We start from the raw sequence: 25,957 nt of genomic DNA on the forward strand, positions 1-25,957 counted from the left end.
ACTGTTTTCTTGCTCTTACAATGCGAACATGAACATTTTTGTATGCCTCATGATACACACATAAGAGTTTCTCTAGGGCAAATAACAGATACATGCATGTTAAACTTTACTATATAATGTAAAATGACTGGAGATGATTGTTATCAACCGACACTGCCACCATCAATGTACAAGGGTTGCTCCATACACTCTACACTTGGTATTGCCAAACTGGGTGCAAATCAGGTTGCTTCTCAGATTTACCCACTGAAGCTAAGTCTGCTGAGTTGATCACAGCTAATATTTTTTCCAGCTTTCAAAATATTGTGGCTCTCATTTCTCTCACAGTATTTTTGTGTATATGAGATAATGCCTTAAAAAAATCCTTGGCTGTGCTTCAATGTAGTTTTAGGAAGGGGTTTGAATCATGTATGTGTTGAAGGCATAGTCTCTCACCATGGATTGATTTTTAAGATTTCACCAAGTTTTTTAAAATTTCTAAATGTTGCTTCTGCTTGCTTTAACGTCTGTTTGGTCATCTTTGTTGTTCCTGTTTCTTGCTTATATTTTGATTCCATTTTTTTCTTCTTAAGACATATCATGTGCAGTTATAATCATGTACAATTTCAATATATAACATTATCATTCAGGGTCCATATATATTGCTTATTGCTGGCTCACTCAAGTGGCTTGTTTCCTTGTGATTTTGATAATTTTGTGAGCTCATATTTGGTTGAGCTTAATCTGTGACAGTTGGGGTTCTAAATTAGAGTTCAGCAAACTACACCCCAAGGGCTAGGTCCAGTTCACTACCTGATTTTGTAAATGTTTTATTGGACCACTGCCATGCTCACTCATTTATGTATAGTCTATATAGCTGCTTTTGCACAACAGCAGGGTAGTTGCTTCAGACATGGTAAGGTCCTCAAAGTCAAAATAATGACATTCTGGCCCTTTACAGAAAAGTGTGCAAAACTCTGATCTAAATTATGAATGTTTTCTCCTGAGATTTTTATTTGCTTCTGCCAGGACCAGGGAGGGTTCGTGACCTGCAACAACCTTAGCTTCTTTGAGAACTCATGCCACTTCTTGTGAGCCCAGCAATAGATCAGAGGCCTTCAGGGTATCTATTCCACAATACTGCTAGAAGCAGCAATACATTATCTTCTTTGATTATACTGTTCTGATTTCAAGAATGGTATGGATCTTCTTTCATTTAACGGGTCAATCTTTCAACCTAAGAGGCACAAGTCCTGTGGAACTTTTCTTGTGTTATTTAGTAATTTCCTTACTTCAAGTCTTTTCTCTTAGATTCTTATTATTAAAATGTTAGCCATCCTGCTCTGATTCTCTAATTTTGTCTTTTCTCATTTTCTATTTCTTTGTCTTTTGGTTATACAGTCGACACTTGAACAACACGGGTTTCAACTGTGTGGGTCCACTTACACGCAGATTTTTTTCAATAAATACATACTATAGTACTACAGGATTTGCAGTTGGTTGTATGCCTAACACCTGTGTTGTTCAAAGGTCAACTGTACTTCCAGGGTGCGTTCCTCAACAATTTTATCTTCCAACCCTTCTAATGAACTGCTTTGGCTATCATTTTAAATTTCCAGAAAATTTGCTCCACATTTTCCTTTTCCTTTTCAAAGCATACTGTTTTCATTTAATGAATACATCTACTTTCTTTCAAAATATTAATTATATTTGGGGGTACTTTACTGATCACTGCATTGTATCTGCCCCCACCCATCAGATTATATCTGATCTCTTATGTATTAGAAATTTTCCTCAAATATCTGATGATCCTGGTTCTATGTTCATATTTAATAGTAGGCACTAGAAAGCTGAATGGAAACCTCATGACATATATGACTTGGAAATACTGGGATTCACTGAAGAGTGATAAAATGGCAAGTAGTCTTCTTATCAAGGCACAACCAAAAGCGAGTGTCTGGAGATCTTTTCTCTGGGGTCGATTAGTTTCTCCAAAGAGAAGAATCCTGGCAGAGAAGCCTATACCCAGTAGGCAGCATTCTGGGAACATGCTTAGGGCACCCATATTCAATGCAGACTTTCACTTAATCCGTATTTTCAACACTATCTAATCCAAGCCTTCTGTTATCCCTGGTATCCTATAAATCCTATGATCTTCTGGTTTAGTTACTCAAGGTTATTAACCTCTGGCCTCCTGCTTGAAAAGGTTGAAGGATTAAAAGTGGTCACCTGGGGACTTCTCTGGCGGTCCAGTGGTTAGGATTCCGCATTTCCACTGTAGGGGACATGGATGTGATCCCTGGTAGGGAGAACTAAGACCCCACATGCCGTGGCCAAAAAAAGAAGAAAAAAAAAGAAAGAAAGAAAGAAACTGGTCACCTGACTTAAGTAAGCATAGAGAAAGATAGTTCAATGATTCTGTCAACAGATTTGCAACCAATCCTTTTTCTATGCCCCAAGTACCATCTCTGAAAATGAGCACTTGGATCCTCCGGGTACTGAACGTTTCTGGACATTGGTATACTGGCTTCTTCTCAATGTACCACCTTTTGCAGGCATTCAGTTTCCTTGGTTCTGGCTCTGTTAAGTCAGTCTTTCTTTACCTGCATTTTGTTTTCCAAAAATTTATTCAACTCTCTTATCCTTTGATTTCTTCTCTCCTGTTTCATTTGTCATTGTGTGGTTACACTTTACTGAGATTTCAGGAGAGAAAGATTTTTAAGGAATAGTCAAACTGCAATATTTGCAAGTCTTCAAACTGAATTGTAAATCATCCTAAAATACTGGGATATGAAAAATGTTTTCCATACTCCTCCCTTCCTGAAAGTACTGTAATAAATCTTACCAGAGATTTCTTAACAATGGAACAAACAAAAGGATGACCAAACACTGAAGAAACAGGACTCTGAAATCAAATATATTGGCAGAAAACAGAAATTTGTAATGCAGATCACATTTTAATATAGTTTTTAAAAACACTTCCAAATATAACTATAATCAGGAAAAATACCTGAAACATGTATCTTAATTAACCATTAGTACATTATTTAAAAGAATTTTTTCTTGAATCCCTGGCTTACTTCACTGGGTTTATAAAGATATAAACCTACTGATTTTTCCATCTAAGTATTTTGTACTAAATGTAGTTTTCCCAGCTGATAATTATAAATAAACCTGTTGACAAAATTCATGTTTTAAATAGGGAAAAATGTTTCCCTTAATAAGTTGATAAAGACTGTAAATTGATACTTTAAAACTTCTTATTTACTATAAAGTAACTATTAGTAAAATCCATACCCTTCCCCCAAATTCTGCTTCTCTTCTATTGCAAAAATCTTTATAAAAAATGTACTCCGAGTGCAATAAAATCTCCATATTTAAAAAAAAGCCAACAAATAGACATACCAAAATAATTCATCATGAAATTATAGCAAAGAAATATTTAACAGTATTAGGTTTTGCTAAGTAAAACATTACTGTGGAAGACATCCAAGGAGCCTAAAATGCTTCTGCTGTGGTAGTAACAAGGCAGCGCTTCAGGCTGATGCTCATACTATTGTTAAAACAGCCCTTCCCCACTTTACAGTGAAAAATCAGTGCATATTCCTTTATATGCTAAAAACCTGAAGTCTTAAAAAATTATCAATTGCTTTAAAATAATTGTCTAACTCATCTTGAAAACACAGATTGGCTGCAATAAATCCATTATTTCACAAAGTAGGTATTTCTAATGACCTAAAAGAAATTGTTTAAAACCCATAGAAGGGTCAGGAAACTACAAATGCAGGTCAGAAAAGAGGGAGAGATGATAGATGCTTTCTGTGGAATGGAAGAGCAACAATTTTAATATCTATTTTGAAATATTGAAACATTTGGGGCTCAATCAGTCTCTGCTACTTTTATAACACAGTAAACCAAAAATATTAAAACATGAACCCTCTTATTCTCAAAAACAATTTTCTGCTACATACATAAATAAAAAGTGCTTATAACTAATAATATACAACACTAAAAGGATCACAAATGGCCTATGTCTCATTGCCAGCAATGAGAATGATATATGCTAATGGTGCCATGATATTTACAAAAGACAAAAAAATACCTATATTCACTTATTATTTCCTATAGTTCTAATGTTATCATTATACCACTGAGCATAAAATAATCTTCTTTTGACAGGTAATTAAAACAAACAGATTATAATATAGAAGAGTAAAATGCAAGAAAATCCTCTTTAGGGGTTTCTGACCATTAAGTGTTTGTAGTAGTTCATAATGAAGTTAAACATGAATAGAACACAATTCTGGGAAAAAAAGAGAGACTTATTTATTTGTTTTATAAAATAAAAGGAGATATTAGTCAAGAGGTGATGGCTCTAGGTGTCATCTCAGCCAAGAATAAATTCATAGTATTTTTTACTCACTCAAATAAGACAGGAAGGGAAATTCTAATTCCTGCTACCTGCCTAGTCACTTCAAAAATTCTTCTTAAGGAAGATAAAAATATCTTGGTTTTTGGTTACTCTTTAAAGTAAAAACTTCCAGATGCCCTGGAAGCAATGAGTTCAATTTGGTGTCTTCTTGTGTTCCAGTAAGAAAGAACAATCAGTTTAAACTGAGATCTCAGCTTTCAAATGCTGTGACCAATTATTTGTGAGTTATAATCTGCAGGTTCCATTTTTAAAATATGTGGGATGACACTGTCAATTCGTACATTGCCAATGAGACCTTTGAAAAACAATTCTTCGGTGATAGTAGCGTTCATCAACCTCAAAGCTGGCAATCTGAGTAGTAGTCTGGACAACCTCAAAAGACAAAAGGAAGGGGGAACAAGGCTGTAAATCAAAGACTGATTTAGTAGAAAGATATAAGTAATTTCTGCATGAATACTGTCTGTGGCCTAATTTAATAAAGATCTAGTTTTCAGAACTTAAAATAAAACCTTTAGGGCTTCCCTGGTGGCACAGTGGTTGAGAGTCCGCCTGCCGATGCAGGGGACACGGGTTCGTGCCCCGGTCCGGGAAGATTCCACATGTCGTGGAGCGGCTAGGCACATGAGCCATGGCCGCTGAGCCTGTGCGTCTGGAGCCTGTGCTCCGCAGCGGGAGAGGCCACAACAGTGAGAGGCCCGCGTACCGCAAAAAAATTAAAAAAATAAAAAAATAAAATAAAACCTTTAGTATTCTCAAGCCTTAGAGTGTATGACAATCACCTGGATATATATTCAGTCTGTCAGACTTCATTGGAAAGCCTTGCTCTTAACTGCTATGCTGTGCTACCTCCAGTTGGTTTTACGGACCATGGAACTAAGTTATTAAACTGTGGATTAAGTTATAAATTTAACAACTTAGGAGCTCATTCGAGGTTATAAGAACAGCAATGTTTTATGTTATCAGGATACATGAGGCTCAATGATTACAGTTTTCTTGGTTTTGCTTTTCAAAAAAGTACTGGGAATAGTAAAATAGGCAATAGTTGTTATTACTGGGAAGAGCATAAATTATGGAATCAAAACCATTAGATCCAAATCCTGATTCAATTACCCCTTAGCTATGTGAATGCATGTAAGCCATCACTCCCTGTCTCTTTCACAGTGTTGTGACAATCAACAAAATGATCCTTGCCAGTTTCTGTGCTAGTGAGGTTCTTAAAGGCAGGACAATGTCTTGTGTGAAAGTACATTATAAGCTGAAAACTGCTATCTAAAGGTAATGTATTATTTTAAAATAACTAGGAATGTAAGAACTAAGAAAGAGTTCCAGAGGTCCAAGAACCTGGAACCTAATCAAACAGAGATCAGCAAGCAGCTGTTATGTCAAAAAGGAGGAACATTTTAAATACTGTATTTATTTGTATAACGAGGTATAAGACAACTTTTGAAACTTTAAAAAATTGAAAAAAAAAATCATAACAAAACCAACACCAAAAGAACCACCTTTCTGAAAAGTTGGTGGCACATTTATCCTTCCTCTTTTCTAAGGCCTTCGACTCTAACACTTGAGAACAAGTGAAACCAGCAGCCCCAGAATTAAGTAACCTTTCTGTAGCCATGCACTCCACTGCTCAAACTACTCATTTCCTGTCTGTTCCCACCAGCTGAGCTATATACACAGAATTGGTAGGAGGCGGCATAGGAAAACTGGTTAGATAAACTACAGCTGATTTTCATGATGGACCTGACTTATAAACATGTTATTTAACATATGTAAAAAATTATTATATGTAAAATATAATACGTTATGAAGTTTGAAGTATGTTAAATTAATAATACTATTAACACATTTATATAGCCCTCTTTGTAAAAGGCACTACTCTAAGTTCTTTGACTATATATTAACTGATTTAATCCTTATACTGATTTTAAAAGGTGGGTACCATTATCTGCATTTTACAGGTAAAGAAACTGAAACAGAAGTTAAATAACTTGCCCAAAGCCATACTGCTAGTAAGTGACAGGGTCGGGCGTCAAACCCACGTACTCTGGCTCTGATGCCAAATGCTTAGTTACTCAAAAATTGAGTTTATTTAAAAAGTGATTTTTTTCTGAAAGGACAATGGTAAATACCTTGTTAGAAATATCATAAGCCAAATTTCAAAATTAATTATCTAATAGTCTAATGGTGTTTTATTATTCATCCATTTTTCATCCCTTTTACTAATAAAATCCATTATTTCAACTGAAGAAAGAGTTTGGGTGTGAGAGTCAGACTACCTGGCTCTGCTATTTATTGTGTGACTTTAAGCAAGTTACTTAACCTCTCTGTGCTAAAGTCTCCTTACATAAAATATTACATGTAAAGTACTTGCAACAATACACTACCACTTTTAATAGCATTAACTATTTCAAAGGTCAAAGTTGACTAAATTTAATTACACTTGGAATGGAAAATAATGAAATAAGATTCACAAAAAAATTTAAGACGAATTTAATTAAACAGTATTTAACTTCTAGATACCTGTAGGTGTCATCTGGATATGTTTTGGTTATATAATCTTGGAATTCCACATAAGCCTTTTCCTGAAATTTCTCAATCTGTTGCATGTTTTCTAGGCCTGGATGATCTGAAACATTAAGGAATATATTGTTACTTTAGTTCTGAATACTCATTTAATAAGGCACCAAGTGGAGATGGAAGGGGGTGGGAAAAATAATTCAGTCAAAAAAAAAGCCCCATCATATGTGTGGCTCTTTCATTCCACAAATAATATATTTAATAACCCAACCACTAAACACCAGGCATTGTACTTTAAACCCTTAAAACTATTTTATCTCATACATGTATTCTAACATCTAATAAAAACTGAAACCACTGGGTTCAAATAAAATAAATAGCTTTTTCTATTCCAAAAGTGGTGGAAGGGATTTTGATCAGTTTGCTTTCAACAGAAACAAAAAAATGACTTAGCTTAGTTAAAAGTATTTTTTTTAAACATCTTTACTGGAGTATAATTGCTTTACAATGGTGTGTCAGTTTCTGCTTTATATAACAAAGTAAATCAGCTATACATATACATATATCCCCATATCCCCTCCCTCCTGCGTCTCCCTCTCACCCTCCCTATCCCACCCCTCTAGGTGGTCACAAAGCACCGAGCTGATCTCCCTGTGCTACGCGGCTGCTTCCCACTAGCCATCTGTTTTACATTTGGTAGTGTATATAAGTCCATGCCACTCTCTCACTTCGTCCCAGCTTACCCTTTGCCCTCCCCATGTCCTCAAGACCATTCTCTATGTCAGCGTCTTTATTCCTGTCCTGCCCGTAGGTTCTTCAGAACCATTTTTTTTTTTAGATTCCATATATATGTGTTAGCATACAGTATTGAAAGTATTTTTAACCAATGAAATATCTGCAGATTATATTCTTTAAATTTTTTTAAATTAAAATAATATATATTTTAACTGAAGTATAATTGACATACATTATATCTGTTGAAGGTATACAAGATAATGATTTGACATTTGTATACACTGCAAAATGATCACCACAATAAGTCTAGTTACCATCTGTTACATTCAAAGTTGCAAAACATTTTTTTCTTATGATGAGAACTTTTAAGATTTACTTTCTAGCAACTTTCAAGTTTATAATATAGTGACTATTGTCACCAAGCTGTAAATTACATCACTGTGACTTATTTATTTTATAAACTGAAGTTTGTACCTCCTGATCCTCCTTCACCCATTTCACCCACCCCTCAAAGATTATATTCTATATTTTTTTTAGTAAGAAAACCTTCTTTTCACCATGGTTAGGTTAAAAAAATACTTATAAAATTATGAAACTCTGAACATCATCTCTGTCAAAAGAATATACCAACATGAAATGACCTATATAAATATTTTACTAAAATGTAAATGTTAAAAGAATTTCATGAAACTTATGCCTAAAATATGGAAAGTGCTGCCCTGACTGAAGAGAATAAAAAAAGTAGCAAATAGAAATAGAATACTTAGTAAAACAAAATTACATTATAATTCTATTGTTGAATCTGTTCTTTCAATTTTAAGGAAAATGAAGGTGGCAAATTGGTTGTGACAAAAATGGTGATACATGTTATTAACTTATCTGAACATTAGGAGAAATAGTACAAAAAAGCTTTAATTATCTTACTGATATCATTGAAGGTAAGAAGCAGGTTTCCTCAGATAATTTTATCATACACAGTAACAGAAATACACACCAAAATGAAAAAATACAGAGCCTAAGAGAACAGTCAATTTTTCGTATTCCAAAATTGATTGTTAGCTTTACTGTCATTTTACTATACATGAAAACTAGAAACTGGCAGAAAGATAAGAGATCCATTTTTCTATTTGCTGGAAACTCTAATAAGATGTTTGGAAATTTAACCCATTAACAAAGCAATCCTCACCTCTCTTTTTGCCTTTTAATGATGCCTAGCAAAATATATCTAAACATTCAAGTGTTGAACAGGACTGAAAGTCTATGATGTCATTTCACTGATTTCTTCAATTTTCCTTTTCATACCCAGATGTCTAGCATCCATAAATTTCACCAATTTAAAGTACACAATTCAATAGTTCTTTTAGTATATTCAGAGCTGTGCAACCATCACCACAATCTAATTTTAGAACATTTTTGTTCACCCCAGAAGAAACTGTACCCATTAGCAGTCACTCTCCACTCTCCCCTCTCCTTAGTCCCTGGTAGCCACTAATCTCTCTACAGATTTGCCTATTCTAGACACTTCAGATAAACGGAATCATATAATATGTGGTCTTTTGTGCCTGGTTTCTTTCACTTGCATACTGTTTTCAAGGTTCATCCATGGTGGCATGTATCAGAATTTCATTACTTTTTATGGCTGAATGATATTCCATTGTATCTATATATTATATTTTGTTTATTCATTCGTTTGATGGACACTTGGGTTGTTTCCACTTTGCATCAATGTACAGTCCCAAGCAATGCATGAGGGTTCTAATTTCTCCACATCCTCAAACACTGTATTTTAAAGAAAAAGTAAATGTTTATATACCTGGACTGAAGAGTACTATTGCCTTCAGGTAGGCATATTCATATCCATCAATGCAGAGTTTTACCATGCTGTTACAAAACTCCTGTAGTTTGAAGATGTGTTCCATCAATAATTTTCTTCTTTCTGTTGACATTTTATCTTTAATTAAAAACAAAGAAACAAACAAAAGCTTCTAATTTTCAGCAAAAATGCATGACTATTTTTATCCAATATATTTCTTTCTAATTTCCAGCTCTGTACATAACCAATTTTTAAAATGTTTAAAGTTCAGTATCTCTGCAAGTTTAAATGAAACTAATTAATGATCTTCAGACGTTGTTCAAGAAAAAACAAAACAGGCTGTTAATATAAAATACCCTAAATGTAATGTTTCCTTTCAAGACATACCTTTGAAAAGATAAGCTATAAAGACTAAAAAACTGGCCAACCAACCAAAGTACAAAAGACTCAAATTTTGGTAACAGGATTTTATCTAAGCTTATATTGGTTGAAAAAAATAAGCAAAACCATCTAGATTTTTAAGTTACCCATACTACTACAACAAAAACAAATAGCAAAAAATACTGCCAAGATCAAAGAAAATCTGAGTAAAATAAAATTTTATAACTTTTAAAATTTATTGTGTTTATATAGTACTGCCTTCTGGTAGATCTACTGTTGATGAGATTTTAAGGTTATTTCTCTGCCCTTAAATAAGAGGAGGAAGCAGATATTTTAAAAATAATGTAAAACAATGGGAAATGGAATATGCAAAGGAAGTAAATGTAATTCTCAACTTATAATTTATTCCTGAACTCAAAAAAGTAGTTCTTCCCACTTGAGGTTGGGGCACCTTCTTGGTTAGTCACAAGCCATTCTGAAGCTAAACATTTATAAATCAGTGCCTGCCTGCCTGTCTCCTCAAATGAATGGGAGTTGTAATCACCTTGGCATCAAGAAAAGGAAAAAGACTTAGGATTATTCTGTGACTCTTTAGTACCGTTTAAGTGAGAGAATACATCCTGATGAATTGACTAAAAAAAAAAGTTTAGCCTATCTTGGGATTCAAAGGGCTACAATGAAGAAAGGCAGTTTAAAAACTGGTGGGGGGACTTCCCTGGTGGTGCAGTGGTTAAGAATCTGCCAGCCAATGCAGGGGACACCGGTTTGATCCCTGGTCCGCGAAGATCCCACATGCCGCGGAGCAACTAAGCCCGTGCACCACAACTACTGAGCCTGTGCTCTAGAGCCCACAAGCCACAACTACTGAGCCTGCCTGCCTAGAGCCCGTGCTCCGCAACAAGAGAAGCCACCGCAATGAGAAGAGTGTGCACCGCAACAAAGAGTAGCCCCTGCTCGCCGCAACTAGAGAAAGCCCATGCACAGCAACGAAGACCCAACACAGCACCCCCACCAAAAAAAAAAAAAAACTGGTGGGAAGTATACATTTATAAATATTTGATCATCTCTATATAACTTACCCTGGATTCTTTGGAATGTATATCCAAGTACAAAAAATTCACAAGGCCTGATCAGAAATAGCACTTAAATACGCTTGTTTCAGTTTTGTTGTGCTCTCATTTAAGACTATTTTGGGGTGATTAACGAATGAATTTATCAAAATGTAAAAATTATCTAAAGTAAAAAGGATGTTGGTATCTTTTAATACCTAACTTTAAACATAATACTATAAAACTGATGCCCCCCCTTATATCCTAGCAAAGGAAATAAGTAAGGTGCTTTTTACCTTGTTGAAGGCTACTGTGAAGACAATTGACAAATGTCGCTAATATAGTTGCTACATTCATCACTTGCCAGCACTGGGCAAGACCAAGAGTAAAAAGTTCATTCCAGTAGGCTTTCACCAATAATATACTGTTTTCTTGCCTATAAAAACAAAATAAACAAATATCAAATATTAAAATACATTTTATAAAACTTTACAACTGACTCATATATTTAAAAATACAATGTTACTGAACTAAAATTATTCTAAATGGCCAACCGGGAATGGACTTGATCAATTATTTTGTGTACCTGACTTTAGTTGATAAGGTTTAGAAATTTAATTTGCTAGTTCATTAATCAGCCAGTTTATAAGAACAGTTGCAAGTAGTATTTCAAACTAAGTGTTGGGGCTTTAAGCCCACATTTCATGGAAACAGATGGAGTAAAGGTGTTTAAAAAAAAATTAAAAGCAAAAGCATACATTTAAAAACCTTCTTAAAAAGGGCAGTTAGAATTATCTGATGACAGATAACCAACCAATTTCCTGGGAGAATTGGTTTATTCTATGTTTCAGATGAGATATAAGTATCCCATAAATGAGACACCAAAGATTTTGCTAGGAGTAGCAAAGATAAGAAAGGTCAGAAGGCTTTTCCTGAGCTTCTGAATAAAAAAATCTCAGCAGCTTGAGAAAGTAAAACAAGTACTGGAATAGGAGTCAAGCCACCAGGGTTATAAAGCCTAGATCCACTGACTGAAATTAGGCAAATAAGAGTCCTGGGTCTCAGCTGCTTAACTATATAAAATACAGAGACACTATATGCCCTATATCTTGCTCAAAGAGTTGTTATGAGACACAAATATAAGAATTATGTGAATAGGCCATAACAATAAAGTATATGCCAGGTACTGTTCTAGGCATTGGAGAAAAAGCAATAAACAAGATGAATAAAGTCTGCCTTCATGAAACAGAAAGGAAACATAATTAAAAAAATCACTTCAAATATTTTATATAAATATTATACACACACATATATATACGGTTATACAAACATTAGTTTCTGGTAATGAAAATTCTACATTACTATAAAGTAGGATGATGCATTGGAAAATGGGGTGGGAGTAGAGAGAAGGCCTTTCTGAGGGGCTAATATCTAAGTAGAGAAAGATGGGAAAGAACTTAAACACAAACAAAAAAACCCTAGAGAACTAGTATTCCAGGAAGAGGGAAGAACAATAGTAAACTTGTTGAGGTGATAACCAGCATGTAGTAGGTGTTCAATAAAAACTGATGACTGAATTACTAAATGCTGCCCTCCCTTCTTGGAATGTGCTTTCCCCAATTTGTTTTACTGGCTAATTCCTATTTATTCCTCAAAATATAACTCAGAGCTCACTTTTATTTTGCTGTGCTGCACAGCATGTGGGATGTGAATTCTCCGATCAGGGATCGAAACTGTGCCCCCTGCAATGGAAGCGCAGAGCCTTAACCACTGGTCCGCCAGGGAAGTCCCAGAGCTCACTTTTTAACTGAAACATTCTCTTACCACATTCTTCTCCCCAAGATAGTTAATTACACCCCTTCAGTGCCATAAATATACTTGTATTTTATACTTATTTCATGGTATTCTAATTTATTGGTTTAGGAATCTGTCTCCTATACTAGATTAAAACCTCATTGAATGCAGACTCCTTTATTCATTTCTGTATCTCAGTGAACAGCACAGAAGACAGCATATAAAATGAATCTGCAAATGATTTCTGATTGTGGGGGATACAGAATAGGCAGAAGTGAGAACTCACAACCATTTTCCATTTAAGTAAGCTTTAAACCAAGAACTATATACTTTATTATAAACAAGGTAACAGAAGAATGAGATTTCTTTTCCCTTTCTCTAAAGAGATTTAAGGTGCTAAGAACATCCTATAGGAAATATGTACATCCTGATAAAAGGCACTTAAACTTTTTTCTTAATAAATCTTTAAAATTAGGATAATCGATAGGATAATCAGCATGTTTAACATAAATCATTCATCAAGTTAAGAACCATAGCCACCTTTACAACATTACATTTTATTTAAGAATTGAATATATTCAAACAAATGCTAATATTGTCAACTTCAGAGTACAGAAAGTAATTTTTTTGACTGGGAATTATTCAGATGAAATTTTATCTCCAAGCTGATCTCTCATTTCCATTCAGTATCTGAGAAGAATTACTTGCCATAAGAAATTGGCTATCAAAATCTATTTGAAAGTAAAGTTTAAATGAAGAGAAAATCAGTATTTTTAAATCTCCATATAGGGCTTCCCTGGTGGCACAGTGGTTAAGAATCCACCTGCCAATGCAGGGGACATGGGTTCGAGCCCTGGTCAGGGAAGATCCCATATGCCACGGAGCAACTAAGCCCGTGTGCCACAACTACTGAGCCTGTGCTCTAGAGCCCGCAAGCCACAACTACTGAAGCCTGCATGTCACAACTACTGAAGCCCACACTCTGCAACAAAGAGTAGCCCCTGCCCCCCACAACTAGAGAAAGCCTGTGTGCAGCAATAAAGATCCAACACAGCCAAAAATAAATTTTAAAAAAATCTCCATATAAAAATGATTAAAATTTCAATCTTGGAAATTCCCTGGTGGTCCAGTGGTTAGGACTCCGTGCTCTCACTGCCAAGGACCCGGGTTCAATCCCTGGTCGGGGAACTAAGATCCTGCAAGCTGCATGACCAAAAAAAAAAAGAAAAAAAGAAAAAGATTCAATTTCAAACTAAATCAAATGAAATAAAAGATAACAAGATACTACTTTCATTTATCAGAAAAGATGGATAAAATCCAGTATTGAGGAGGGTGTGAGGAAATAAGCATTCATTCTCATTCATTGCTTGTATGAGCATAAACTGACTGAATAGTTTTCTGGAGGACAATTTGGTAGTACCTGCCAAAAAACTATAATGTATATACCCTCTTAGACTCAACAATTCCACTTGTAAGAAGCTATTTTGTAGAAATACTAACACAAGTAGGAAGATATATATATACAATGCTACAACGCTTACTGTAGCTTTGGATATAACATGACCACCAGAAAACACTAGCCAACAACCCAAATGTTTACTAATAAGGGATAAGTAAACTATAATAAATCCATAAAATGGAATACTTAGGTAGCCATTAAGAAGAATAGGAGAATACACATGCTGATATAAGACGTCCATTATATAAGTGTAAAAAGAAAGGCAAAGAATAGAATGTGTAAGTGTTTGTGTATTTGATTGAATGTGGCATGGAAAAGATCTGGTAGGAAACCAAACTTTAACAGTGGGGTTAGTTACCTCTGGAGAGTAAAGGTTTACTTTATATTGCTATATGTAAGTATTACTTTAACATTTTACAAACATGAGGAAAAGGTTAAAAGCAAACATGATGGAAAAGTCTGAAGTAATTCGGTTTTCACCTTAACCGCTGATTCTGAAGTTTAAAAGAGGAAACAGCTAACCAAGGTAATCAACCAGTGAACAAAGAGCAGGGAAAAGAACAGAGCCAACTGATTAAAAAAGTCAAAGTTTTTAATGGCCTGTGCTACAGCTCTTAGTAAGAAAATATGTTGGCATTGTTGAGGAAGACTCAGAGAAAACGTTAAGGAGTATCAGTGCAAAGGATGAGTACCCCTAAGGAAAAAAGATGAAAAGTGGCAATTGAGGAATTAACCACCAGATTATTTTGTTTCCAAAGGAAAAGTGAAAGAGCTAAATGCAGAGATCAATTATAGAAAGATATCTATTTACATTTTTTTAAGATTTTTTTTTGATGTGGACCATTTTTAAAGTCTTTATTGAATTTGTTACAGTATTGCTTCTGTTTTATGTTGTAATTTTTTGGCCACGAGGCATGTGCGATCTTAGCTCCCAGCCCAGGGATCAAACCCGCACCCCCTGCATTGGAAGACAAAGTCTTAACCACTGGACCTCCAGTAAAGTCCCTCTATTTACACTTTTTATCCAAAACATAAAATCCTTGTAGTACAGTTAGCTATATTGTTCAAGTATGTTTCTTCAAAGTTCATTCAGAAAGAAAAACAGCAAGTCTCCTTTAGAAAGAAGGTTCCTAAGAGTATGAAGGAAAGTGAGCATTTACTATCTACTTTGTCAGCAGCACTGCGTTGAAGAAGTTTACACCGATCAGCTCCCTTAAGTAGCATGACCTGCAAGGAAGCATTTCTGCTAATTTACAGATGTAGAAGTGGAGCCTCAGTTAAATAACAGAGCTAGCAAACGAATAAATCCAGAATTTGAACCAAGGTGGTCAAAGTCTACGCTTTTTTAAAATAAATCATTACAAATTTTAGGAAGTAAAATGCTAAAGTCACATTTCTCAGCAGAGACCTCCTCCATTCAAGGCTAATATCTGTGGTGTAAGGGCATGTGCGCTGCCAGTTTTTTCTTGTTAGGGAAAACAAACAAATGACTATTGTAGTCACATTATACCACCTATTTGCAAAACATCTTTCCTTTGAGAAGCAAAAAGAGCTGGGTAGAGGAGGCAGTCAGGTGCAACGCAAGTGTTAATAAATACAATAAGTTGCATAACAGTAAACATAACTTCTTTCACAAATAGATATAGGTTCACAAATAGATATAGGTATTTTCCTCTAACAATTGTACTACATTGTTAATGTTCATTAAAATATGTATGTAGTACTCATAATCAGAGATCAGATCATAGTTTATGCTATTTATTTTGATAAAAGAATATGACTTTTGAACTCACCTATACCTGGGGATAACCTAACCATTTGGCTTTATATAAGCAAGGCATTATACTTTACCTGGTAGCATCTGTTTTTTCCTTAGGGAAAAGTAGTGATATGGCAAGAGAACTGGTTTCAAACAGTTATAGTAAACATTACTCTGTTTCAGTGGGATTTTAAGAGTCAACTTTCAGGGTTAGCATTTAATGGAAGGTTTTTAAATTATTCAGTAAAGTCTCCTGTAGCAAATGGTGATAGCTTGGAACTTTCGGTTATAAGAATCTAGTTAAAGAGGACTGCTGCCTTTACTCCAGACAAATCATGTCCAGTGCCCCTCCCGCCAAATGAATCTATTACTGTAGTCACTTACCTAAATTATGCAGATAGAACTGAAAAACAACTGAATTCCTGTAAGTATTGAAACTACAAATCTTAAACAGAAAAGTAACATCCTTGTAAAACAGAGGAAGATTGTAAAATACAAATAGTATTAACTACCCACTGTATAAGAGTCTTTAAACTACTGTTCCCTTCCATTAAGTTGACCAAAACAAACTTGACTCTTAGAAAATGAGTAACGTTGCTTTGTTTCTCTCTGTAAAATTAGGGCTTTGTTTCCAAGTTTTGTATCTAGAGATAAAAATGCAAGCAATGCCAGTTTCTAGGAGACTCAGAATAGCTTTTATTACAGCATAAAAGAATTTCCCATCATTAGTACTTAGTTGTCATCCATCTGATTAATTCAAACTATAAATTATCTAGATAGTGATAATAAATAAGAGTTTACGTAGCAATTAATGATAAGAGTTTACGTAGCAATTAATGACTTCAAATGCTACACAATAGTTAATTCTAATTGCAAAGAGTTCCGTGGCAGTTATATTGAAACTGATTTTTCAATACAGATCACAGGGAATTGTGGCTGCCACTATAAAGTTATATTATAACTGGAAACTCCAGGCTTCATTTCTGGTTTCTCCAACATTCGGACTATTTCTATAGGATAATCACACTCAATTTAACAGACATACTTATGATCAATGGTGTTATAACCAACTCAAGGAATTCAAATCACTCCCTGCTACATCTTTCCTTTTGATTTTTACTATAATAATTGATAGTCTATTATGAAAAATATCACCAGGTTACTTTTCAAGGCATATGTATGCCAGTTACAAGCTTAAGGAATCACACTTAATGCTTTAAAATAAATAAACTGTTAACATGTAAATTTACATTGTATTTTAATTTTTTCTTAAGCAGACTGGAGAAATCCTAAAAGTTAAATGCTATTTTGAGAGAGAGGGCTATCAATCATTTTAAATTGAAGGTTAACCATTCTAAATCAGGCTTTTAGTCTATGCAACTATATTATTTAAGTACATGATTTAATGCATGGTACATCCAACACTGATTAATAAGTCAAATTATAGTGGGGTTCTATATATGCCTTTTACAGTCATGATTCAGATATGTTTTTTAGTTATATTCAAAATATTCTCTAAGGATAAAGAATGAGCAGTTATTATTCCTATTTGGCGAATGGGAAAACAGATGTACAGGATATGAAACTGAACTGTTTATGAAATCATATTGTAGAGTAAGGTCCTACAACTCACACAATACTTTTCTAACTATGGGCTTAACTTTTTCCATGGTCTCTTTGCTTCTTCATCCCAGTTACTTTAAAGCAATATAAGTAAATCTGGCAAACTTTAGATAAAGCTCGGGTTTCTTACAGTAGACCATTTTCCATTAACATCTAATTCAAACAGAGTACAGATGTGCCCTTTAGTGGCAAACCAAATTTCCAAATCATCACAGTGGTGGTATGGGGTAATTTACATTTTCTTACCCTTTTTGTTGGGCAACCACATGATTCTATTTTCAAACATATTCAGTGTATACAAGTTTCAGCACCTTATTAACAAGCCTGAGGTGACACTGAAACAGTGGTGGTGGAGGGAAACAACAACCCCAAGACATCCCTAGAGCCTCCCTAATTTAAGCCAATCAAAGATGGCCTATTACAAATGCTGGCCATGATTTATCAGCTCCACTGCATTTACTTCATTCAAATTATTAACTTAGTCAAATTATGAAGTTCAGATAATCTTCCATATAAAAATAATATACAGTAAATACCACCTGCCATGATTCATCATATAAATGACAAAATTTCAAGTTATAATGTTATATAATTTCCCCCCCCTTTAATCAAATCCTTCCAAAATAAAAGTTCTTGCCTAATGTACGTCTGTGCTAGAAAATCACACTTATATTCAAGGACTTCAAGACACTTACCCTAGAGCCTGGAAGGAAGGAATCGAAAGTGCCCAGTGCATTGATAAGAACAGCAGTCTGGAGGCAGACTCCCCAATGTAGTGCACATTCAGGTACTCAGGCATAGGAGATGGCATGGTGAGCTAGTGCGAACAGGGACTGAGGTAAGTTATCTTACGTCGGACAATTCTAAATCATCATTTCTTTGAAAAAGTTAAATGTAAACATATCAAATAACTAATATATTAACCCAAAGGCAAATCTTGAAATAATCCAAGTCACTAGATTTTACAGCTAAAAATAGGATTTAGAATAAATGAGAAGACCACAGTTTCTAACAAAGCAAATTCAGATAAAGCAGAATTCCACTTAACAAATACCAACCATGACATCTGGTTGTTTTTTAAAAATTATTTTTTGTCTTGGTCTAACAACATGTCTTTTCCTTCCCTCCCTTCATTAACAGTGATATACAACAAATTCAGTTTAAGGAGCAATCCTTTATGTTAAATGTCCCTTTCATTTAGGCTACGGGGATAGCAAATTCAAATGCTTACAGGGTCAGGAGAATAATGAGTGAAGTGAGCCTGCTGATGCCATTTGGAAAGTGCATATTCCCAGATAAAGGGCATGACTGTGACTTGAATTCAACACACTGAAAACTTATGGGAATCTGGGCTCAGTACTACCAGCTCTTTCAATTTTTCAAAGAGCAGCTTCTTTGTAAAATCTCCCCATTTAATCTACAGGTAAAACAAAATGTGTCTGTGGCCATAATGCTCACAGGCTATCTATCAGTCTGTACTGCAGACCGTAGGTAATTATTTTAAATGTGTTGGAAATAAATATCCTACATCAAAATACTTCTAAAAGCATTTTTGAAAATCTTGTTAAAGAGAACTTTTATTGCTATAAATGAAATGTAATTTCATCCATAAGAAACTTTTTTTCTATTTTAAAATTATTAAAATGATCAATAATATCAAGCATAGGTGATGATACAGGGAAACACATACTTCTGAGTATTGGTAAAGTGACGGGCAATTTGGCTGTATCTATCAAAATTTTAAAATTGAGTTTATCCTATGACCTAACCGTGCCACTTCTAAATCTCTATTCCAAAAAGATACTTGCATACATGCACAAAAAAGCACATATAAGGATGTCCATTTCAGCACCACTCTTAACAGAGAAATTAAATGCTGGCAATAACCCAATCTTCTATCTCTAAGAAAAAGAATAATCCATGCTATAAGGTACCCTGTAGGCATTAAAATTAGTAAGATAAACTGAGATAGCATAAGAAAAACATTTCACAGACATCTACGTAGAAAAAAACAGCAAAATAATACGTAGATGACCCAATTTATGTTAAGAAGAGAGTATGTATATATACATATACATTTTATATGTATTATATTATATATGTGACAGGAGGAGATACACCACACAGTTAACAGTGGCTACCTCTATGGTGGGATGGGTGGATACGTCCATATGTATTTTTCTGGGGAAGGCATATATAGCTTTTATCAGATTCTCAAAGGTGTCTACAATGCCAAACAGATCAAAGGTTTTCATCAAAATGATATCAAAGTTCTCTGGAAATGTTATATAAAAATGCAAAAAATATTAACTTCCTTTGTTCAATATTAGCCATAAATGGTTTATCTACTTATAAATGGTGTCAAGTAATAAAACAACAGGGCAACTGACAGTTGAAATTCCATATGTGAAAAGATAATTTTTTAAATGTTTAAGAAATGTTTACTGGAGCAGTAAATTAAAATAACATTACTTAAGACAATTCTTAAAAGAACTGTAGGTAAGCAGATATTAAGCATGATAAATATAATTATTAGGATGCAACGGTTTCTGCACGTAAGTATATGAAAAAAAATTGGGAACTATCATACATTTTCAGGACTGTCTAAGGTCAGTAGGGGAAAAAAAGCCTGAAAAGTCGGGGATTACCAAAGATTACTAGTTTTAAGGGGGGAGGAATAAGATGCAAAAACAAGATTACCCTTTGCTAAGTAGTTTAAAATCACTTTTAAACAAATGAAATACTTATAATATGTAAATGAAATACTTATAATATGTAAAAACTGGATATAAGGGCTAAAAGTACAGATGCACCCTGATTTACACAACAGTGGTGACAACGCTGCAAAGTCTCTGTTGCTCTAATCATAAAACTGAAAGCACTTGCAATATATACTAGAAGAATTCATTATTCAAAAGACTGCCATGTTGTATTATTTTATAGAGAGAGGAAATGGCTTGTAATTTATCTATTTTACATACTTAATTTTCTTAAAGCAAGATATACCTCTAGCAATATCAATCAGAAAGCCAATGCTAGCTGAAGAAACAATTCATTCAACAGGCCTTTTAGACTGAAAAGACAAAGATTTCTTCCTCTATACAGAGAAGGTAAATTTCTACTACAAAGGCGTTAAAGTTTCCCAAAAATGCCTGTGGATTTTCTGGTTTATAAATTGAATTAAACACATTTTTCAAATTATGCACATTTATTATATTAAGATGATTTTTAAAAAGAGTGTTGACATGAACTAAACTTGGCTACCTATTTTAGAAGTCATTACTTGTCTGCAATTACCTTTCTAGCAGTTCTGAAAACAGGCTGAATGATACAGCTTCTAAAAAGCTATCTGGGGACTTCCCTGGTGGCACAGTGGTTAAGAATCTGCCTGCCAATGCATGGGACATGGGTTTGAGCCCTGGTCTGGAAGATCCCACATGCTGCGGAGCAACTAAGCCCGTGTGCCACAACTACTGAGGCTGTGCTCTAGAGCCTGCAAGCCACAACTACTGAGCTCGCATGCCACAACTACTGAAGCCCACGCGCCTAGAGCCTGTGCTCCGCAACAAGAGAAACCACTGCAATGAGAAGCCCGTGCACTGCATCGAAGAGTAGCCCCCACTCGCCACAACTAGAGAAAGCCCCCGCGCAGCAACAAAGACCCAAAGCAGCCAAAAATAAATAAATATAAATAAATAAATAAATAAATAAAATAAAAAATCATTTGACTTGAATTAGCAGACCTGGATTCTATAATACTTCCAACTTGTCATTAATTAGCTGTGTGACCCTGGATTACATAGTAATTCAGCAACCATATTACTGCGTCTTTCACTGTGAGCCACTAAGCTAGGTGTTGTAGTCTCAACAGAGGAATAAAATGGAAACTGAATGAGCTATAGAGAGGGCCAAGAAAGGGGCAGGCATGTCTGAGAAACGATGGGCAATGGAAAACTACTGAAGAATTTTAGGCAGCACAGAAGCATAACTGGATTGTTTTTTTTTAACAAATATCACTCTGCTACCAGTGCACAGGACAAGATGAGGAGACTGGAAGCAAAGGTTAATTACTATTAACAGTTTAAGTAAAAAATTTGTAAAGGAATGAAATATGGCAGTAAAAATGAAGAGGAAGCGAGAAATTCAAACAATAGAATGGTTAGGATTCTGTCATGCAATGGAAGGTAGTGAGGTTTGGGGAGAATGACAATGTCTCCCAAACATCAAACATGGTGACTAGAAGGATTGTGATTCTAATATTGAGATAATGAGCATCAGAGAAGAACAGTTTTAGAAATACCTACCTCTGTCTCATATGCTTATTTTTAAATGGTAATTCTATCCACCGTGATTATTTGTATAGGAAATTTTAAAAAATCAAGTGGAATAAAGTATATGAAATCACACCAGAAACTAAAGTTTAATAAAAATGTTAAATATTACTATTGTTCTAGATTCTTCAGAATCAAAATGCAAGTTACATATTAGACTATTTCTTCTTAATTCTGGAATGCTTTCAATAAGACAACAAAAGCCTCCAAACCTCTTCTCATTTACAAAACGACAATAAAAATCCAAAGCTTCTCAACAGACCGTGGTGAGGCTCAAATGAAAGAATGTGCATGAAAGCAGGTGCAAACTGCACTGTACACAAAAATGCCAGCGAGAAACAAAATGCTAGTTAGTTCAGCAATTGAGGACTGAATTTTTGATTATAGATATCAGGGCTTGAAACTCATGACAATAAAATCTCAATGAGAGAACTAATCATGACAGTACCAGGCTGGGAACTCACTGAAAAGTAAAACTCAAGAGGCTGTAAATAAGAATCAGAGAAGGAAGGAGCTGTCCTTTCCAGGAGAGCAAGAAACTTCATAGTGCTGATTCTGAGGATACCCAGAGTATGGCGGGTCAAAGACGGAATGAAAAAAACCAATTCTAGAAGGGAAAAAAAAGTTCTAATTTCCCCAATTCACCTGTCCAAAACAAATTTTTAAAGAATGACACTGATTATTCCCACTGCCTGTTCTTACAGCCCCCATAAATTTTTTTCTTGTAAAGTGTAAGTAAAACATTTCTAATTTTTTCCATGTAAATTATCTTTGGTGAAATGTTCCATAAAGATTGGTTTCACTGATATGTTTTATTGCCTATATCAAATTACAGAATTATTTAAGTCACTGTGAGTTTTCTCTGGGCCATTTCTACAAGTCAAATTTTACAAGAATAAATTTTATCATATGCAGTTCTGGCCAGTGTTAGATTTATTTTGTGTTCATTATTTCTGCCAGTAGCACACATATCTATTTGATAACTGTGCATATTTTTGTAAGAAATCCATGGAAATTTATAATCTATAGTAAAGTTAAGAGCAACTACCCTCAGGTATTCCAGGACTGCTATGCATTGCTAATTGAAATCTCCTAAGTACTTGGAATCACTTGCATATGATTTGCTGACAGTACTCAGAGCTGGCAGAGCAAAGATAAAGAGCGGTTAAAATGGAGGGGTCAGAACAGCAGGGTCTTAATGTAGGGCCTCAATGGTCAGCCTCTCTATAGCTGTGGTCCAAATATTATTTGAATGACAAATCAAATGCCAGAAAGTTATTTTCTAATATTCTACATGCATTGTTTCTAGTATTCCACATGTATTGTTTCCATCATAAATTAACATATTTAAGGAAGCAAAAAAGAAATTACAAATGTACCTTCTCCAAGTGGTTAAAGTATAAAAAGTTAAAAAACAGAAGTTAGAATTAAATAATTTTAACCTTCTTAAAATAAAGCTGAGAGCTTCCCTGGTGGCGCAGTGGTTGAGAGTCTGCCTGCCGATGCAGGGGATATGGGTTCGTGTCCCGGTTCGGGAAGATCCCACATGCTGCAGAGCAGCTGGGCCCGTGGGCCATGGCCGCTGAGCCTGCGCGTCCGGAGCCTGTGCTCCGCAGCGGGAGAGGCCACAACAGTGAGAGGCCCGCGTACCGCAAAAAAAATAAAATAAAATAAAAAAATACAGCTGAGAGCTAGCTAATTGGGGCAATATATAATTAATTGTGTTCTTTGTAGTTACTTGGTAAAAGCAGAATATCTGGGTCTTAGATAACTGGTTTACACTAAAGTAGTAGTAGCTAGGCGCTGGATAAACCAGTGGATTCAACACATCACAAATGCCAATACTTAAGTTAAAAATACCACCATCAATAAAACTATATTTAATAGAGTCTAAATGAAAAAAATGTCTAAATTTTCTAAAAGCTAACTTTTATACTCTTAAACACATTATTTGATACAATGACTATGATTTATAAACAGGATGTTTTATTGAGCCATTATTTTATATGTTTTAGCTGCTGTCTCAAATTCTATCAGGGGTATTTCTGACTTTAAAAGCACAACAAATATACTTTGATTTTTGAAAGGACAATTAAAATCAAAATGGTAACCAACATAAAAATTATGAAATATATATATATACATATATATAGAAATACCCTGAAAGCTACATGTGAATCGCTGAGAAGTGGCCCCTCTTTTTCGATGTAATTTATGCTTGAGTCTCCAGCAATTAGATGTACGTTTCCTTCCATGCCCTCTACTGAGCTCTGACAGGCTGTGCTCTCTCCAGGATTCAATGCTTTTGCAAGAGTGTCAAATGCCCTATAAGGAGACATCAGAAGCTGTGAGCTTGGCCAATCTCCACAATAAAATGAAAATTCTATATAAAATTCTGAAGTTAAGATTTAGGCCTTAAAAATTGTTTAGAAAATAGAACTTTGGTGTATCACTGAGCATTCTATTTCAGTGATGTCTTTGACTCACTCTCTCCAAAAGCAACAAATTAAACTTCAAATATATCGTATGAAAAACTATATTATTATATTAATGTATTTTACCAGAGGATTAAAGTCTTTTAAAAAAACTTATGTAATTTAAGGGGAGAAAAATTCTTACGCTTTGGTATGAAAATATGCTTTTACAAGTTATACGTTTGATACTACAAGGTATCAGCCCATTTATTTTACATACATAAGTTATTTAGAAAACCAAGGGCAAGAACTTATGTTGACTTTATTGTATTCTACACAACACAAAGTTAGGTTTTAATTTTGTTTAAAAATTCAGAGAATACTTTAAAACTTATGGTAACATAGCTATATCTGAACTATAAGAATTTGAGATCAGGATGGCAAATAATATTAGCAAATTAACTAGTCAAAATAGCTCCCCATATTTTACAATGAAATGCCTTCTACAGTTCTTTAAAATCTCATATTTAACAAAGTACTTATTTGAGACTCTTAAACGCAGTTTCTTCAATATTTCAGAAGATGAATAGTGTGAAAAAAGCCTGAAAAAATCTGGTTTCTGCATCCTAAGTATTAATACCAAAAGAAGGAAAAGTAGAATTCTGATACGAGTTTCCTGAAGTGTAAACTTAAAATCGTAATTGATTCAACTAAGTTTTTAAAATCTATTTTCATCACTAGAAATCGGTGGGGAAAATGAACATGACTGCCTAGAAAGACAAATATTTAACTTTAAATACACAAAAGATAAAATCTGGCAACTAAGATATCTGAAAATTCAGACCCAAATTATCATCTTTACTGAAAAAAAAATTCCTGAATTTTATGACTAATCTTATCATATTCACTTATGGCTCACTGTTTACAATGTAACCTGCTGGACATTTTATATTGAATAGAATTTTTCAATTAAAATTTACTTATGCCTTAAGTTTTCTAAGTCTAATAGAAATATGTTTTTTGAAACTTCTATAAATAATATTTAACATAAACATATTTTAAGAAATACTAAAGGACACTTGAGCAAAAGGACACATAATCAAAACAGACCTTACCTTGAAACATCACCATTAGTCTGCATTTCTTGATGAAATTCACACAAAGAGGTATCACCATTGCTTAAGCTTTCAATCATAGACATTTCATTACTATTTTGAGAAAGATCTTTAGTTTTTCCAAGGTTTGCTAATGATGTAACCACACTTGCCAATGTACTTAAATCTCCCTGACATGATTCAGCCTTAAAAAAAAAAAAAAAAAATTAAAATTCTGCAAATTGGTATCAGTAAACTTTTAAATCTGAAATACCTAATTCTAGAGTATGAAATGCCAAAAGAAAAGTACTCTAAGATAAATGAAATCCAAAAAATAAAATCAAAGAGCTCTGAGCTTTGAGGTAACTTGAGGAAACTACAAGTTTAAAAATATCAGGTACATTTCCTAGGAAATGTTTATACAAAAGTTACCTTAAACTAAAAACTGCACTTACTGGCTAATCTATCCATGTAACAATTGCTTCCTCTGTAAAAGGGCATTAAATTAGATGATCTTTCAAGTTCTTTTTAGCATTAAAATTCTGATAATATTATTACAGTAATTTCCAAAACT

At 34.3% G+C, this 25,957-nt stretch overlaps 1 protein-coding gene across 5 annotated transcripts in view; it reads right to left on the reverse strand.

Moving 5' to 3' along the window:
- Positions 1-2,928: 2,928 nt before the first annotated feature.
- Positions 2,929-25,957, reverse strand: part of NR2C1 (nuclear receptor subfamily 2 group C member 1) — a 41,301-nt gene continuing 18,272 nt past the window's right edge. Inside the window, exons 8-14 of one of the 5 annotated variants that reach the window (XM_029206291.1) lie at positions 25,405-25,589; positions 24,047-24,200; positions 18,240-18,361; positions 11,206-11,345; positions 9,480-9,617; positions 6,935-7,040; positions 2,929-4,783 (exon numbers count right to left, since the gene is read on the reverse strand). In XM_029206291.1, the coding sequence (XP_029062124.1) occupies positions 4,609-4,783; positions 6,935-7,040; positions 9,480-9,617; positions 11,206-11,345; positions 18,240-18,361; positions 24,047-24,200; positions 25,405-25,589 (1,020 nt within the window). In that variant the 3' untranslated portion in view covers positions 2,929-4,608. Of the gene's footprint in view, positions 4,784-6,934; positions 7,041-9,479; positions 9,618-11,205; positions 11,346-18,239; positions 18,362-24,034; positions 24,201-25,404; positions 25,590-25,957 lie in introns of all 5 variants that reach the window. The other 4 variants (XM_029206292.1, XM_029206294.1, XM_029206289.1 and 1 more) reach the window with 4 other exon arrangements.

This window comes from Monodon monoceros, unplaced genomic scaffold, assembly GCF_005190385.1.
Source record: "Monodon monoceros isolate NGI ecotype Baffin Bay Population unplaced genomic scaffold, NGI_Narwhal_1 Super_Scaffold_6, whole genome shotgun sequence".
NCBI lineage: Eukaryota > Metazoa > Chordata > Mammalia > Artiodactyla > Monodontidae > Monodon > Monodon monoceros.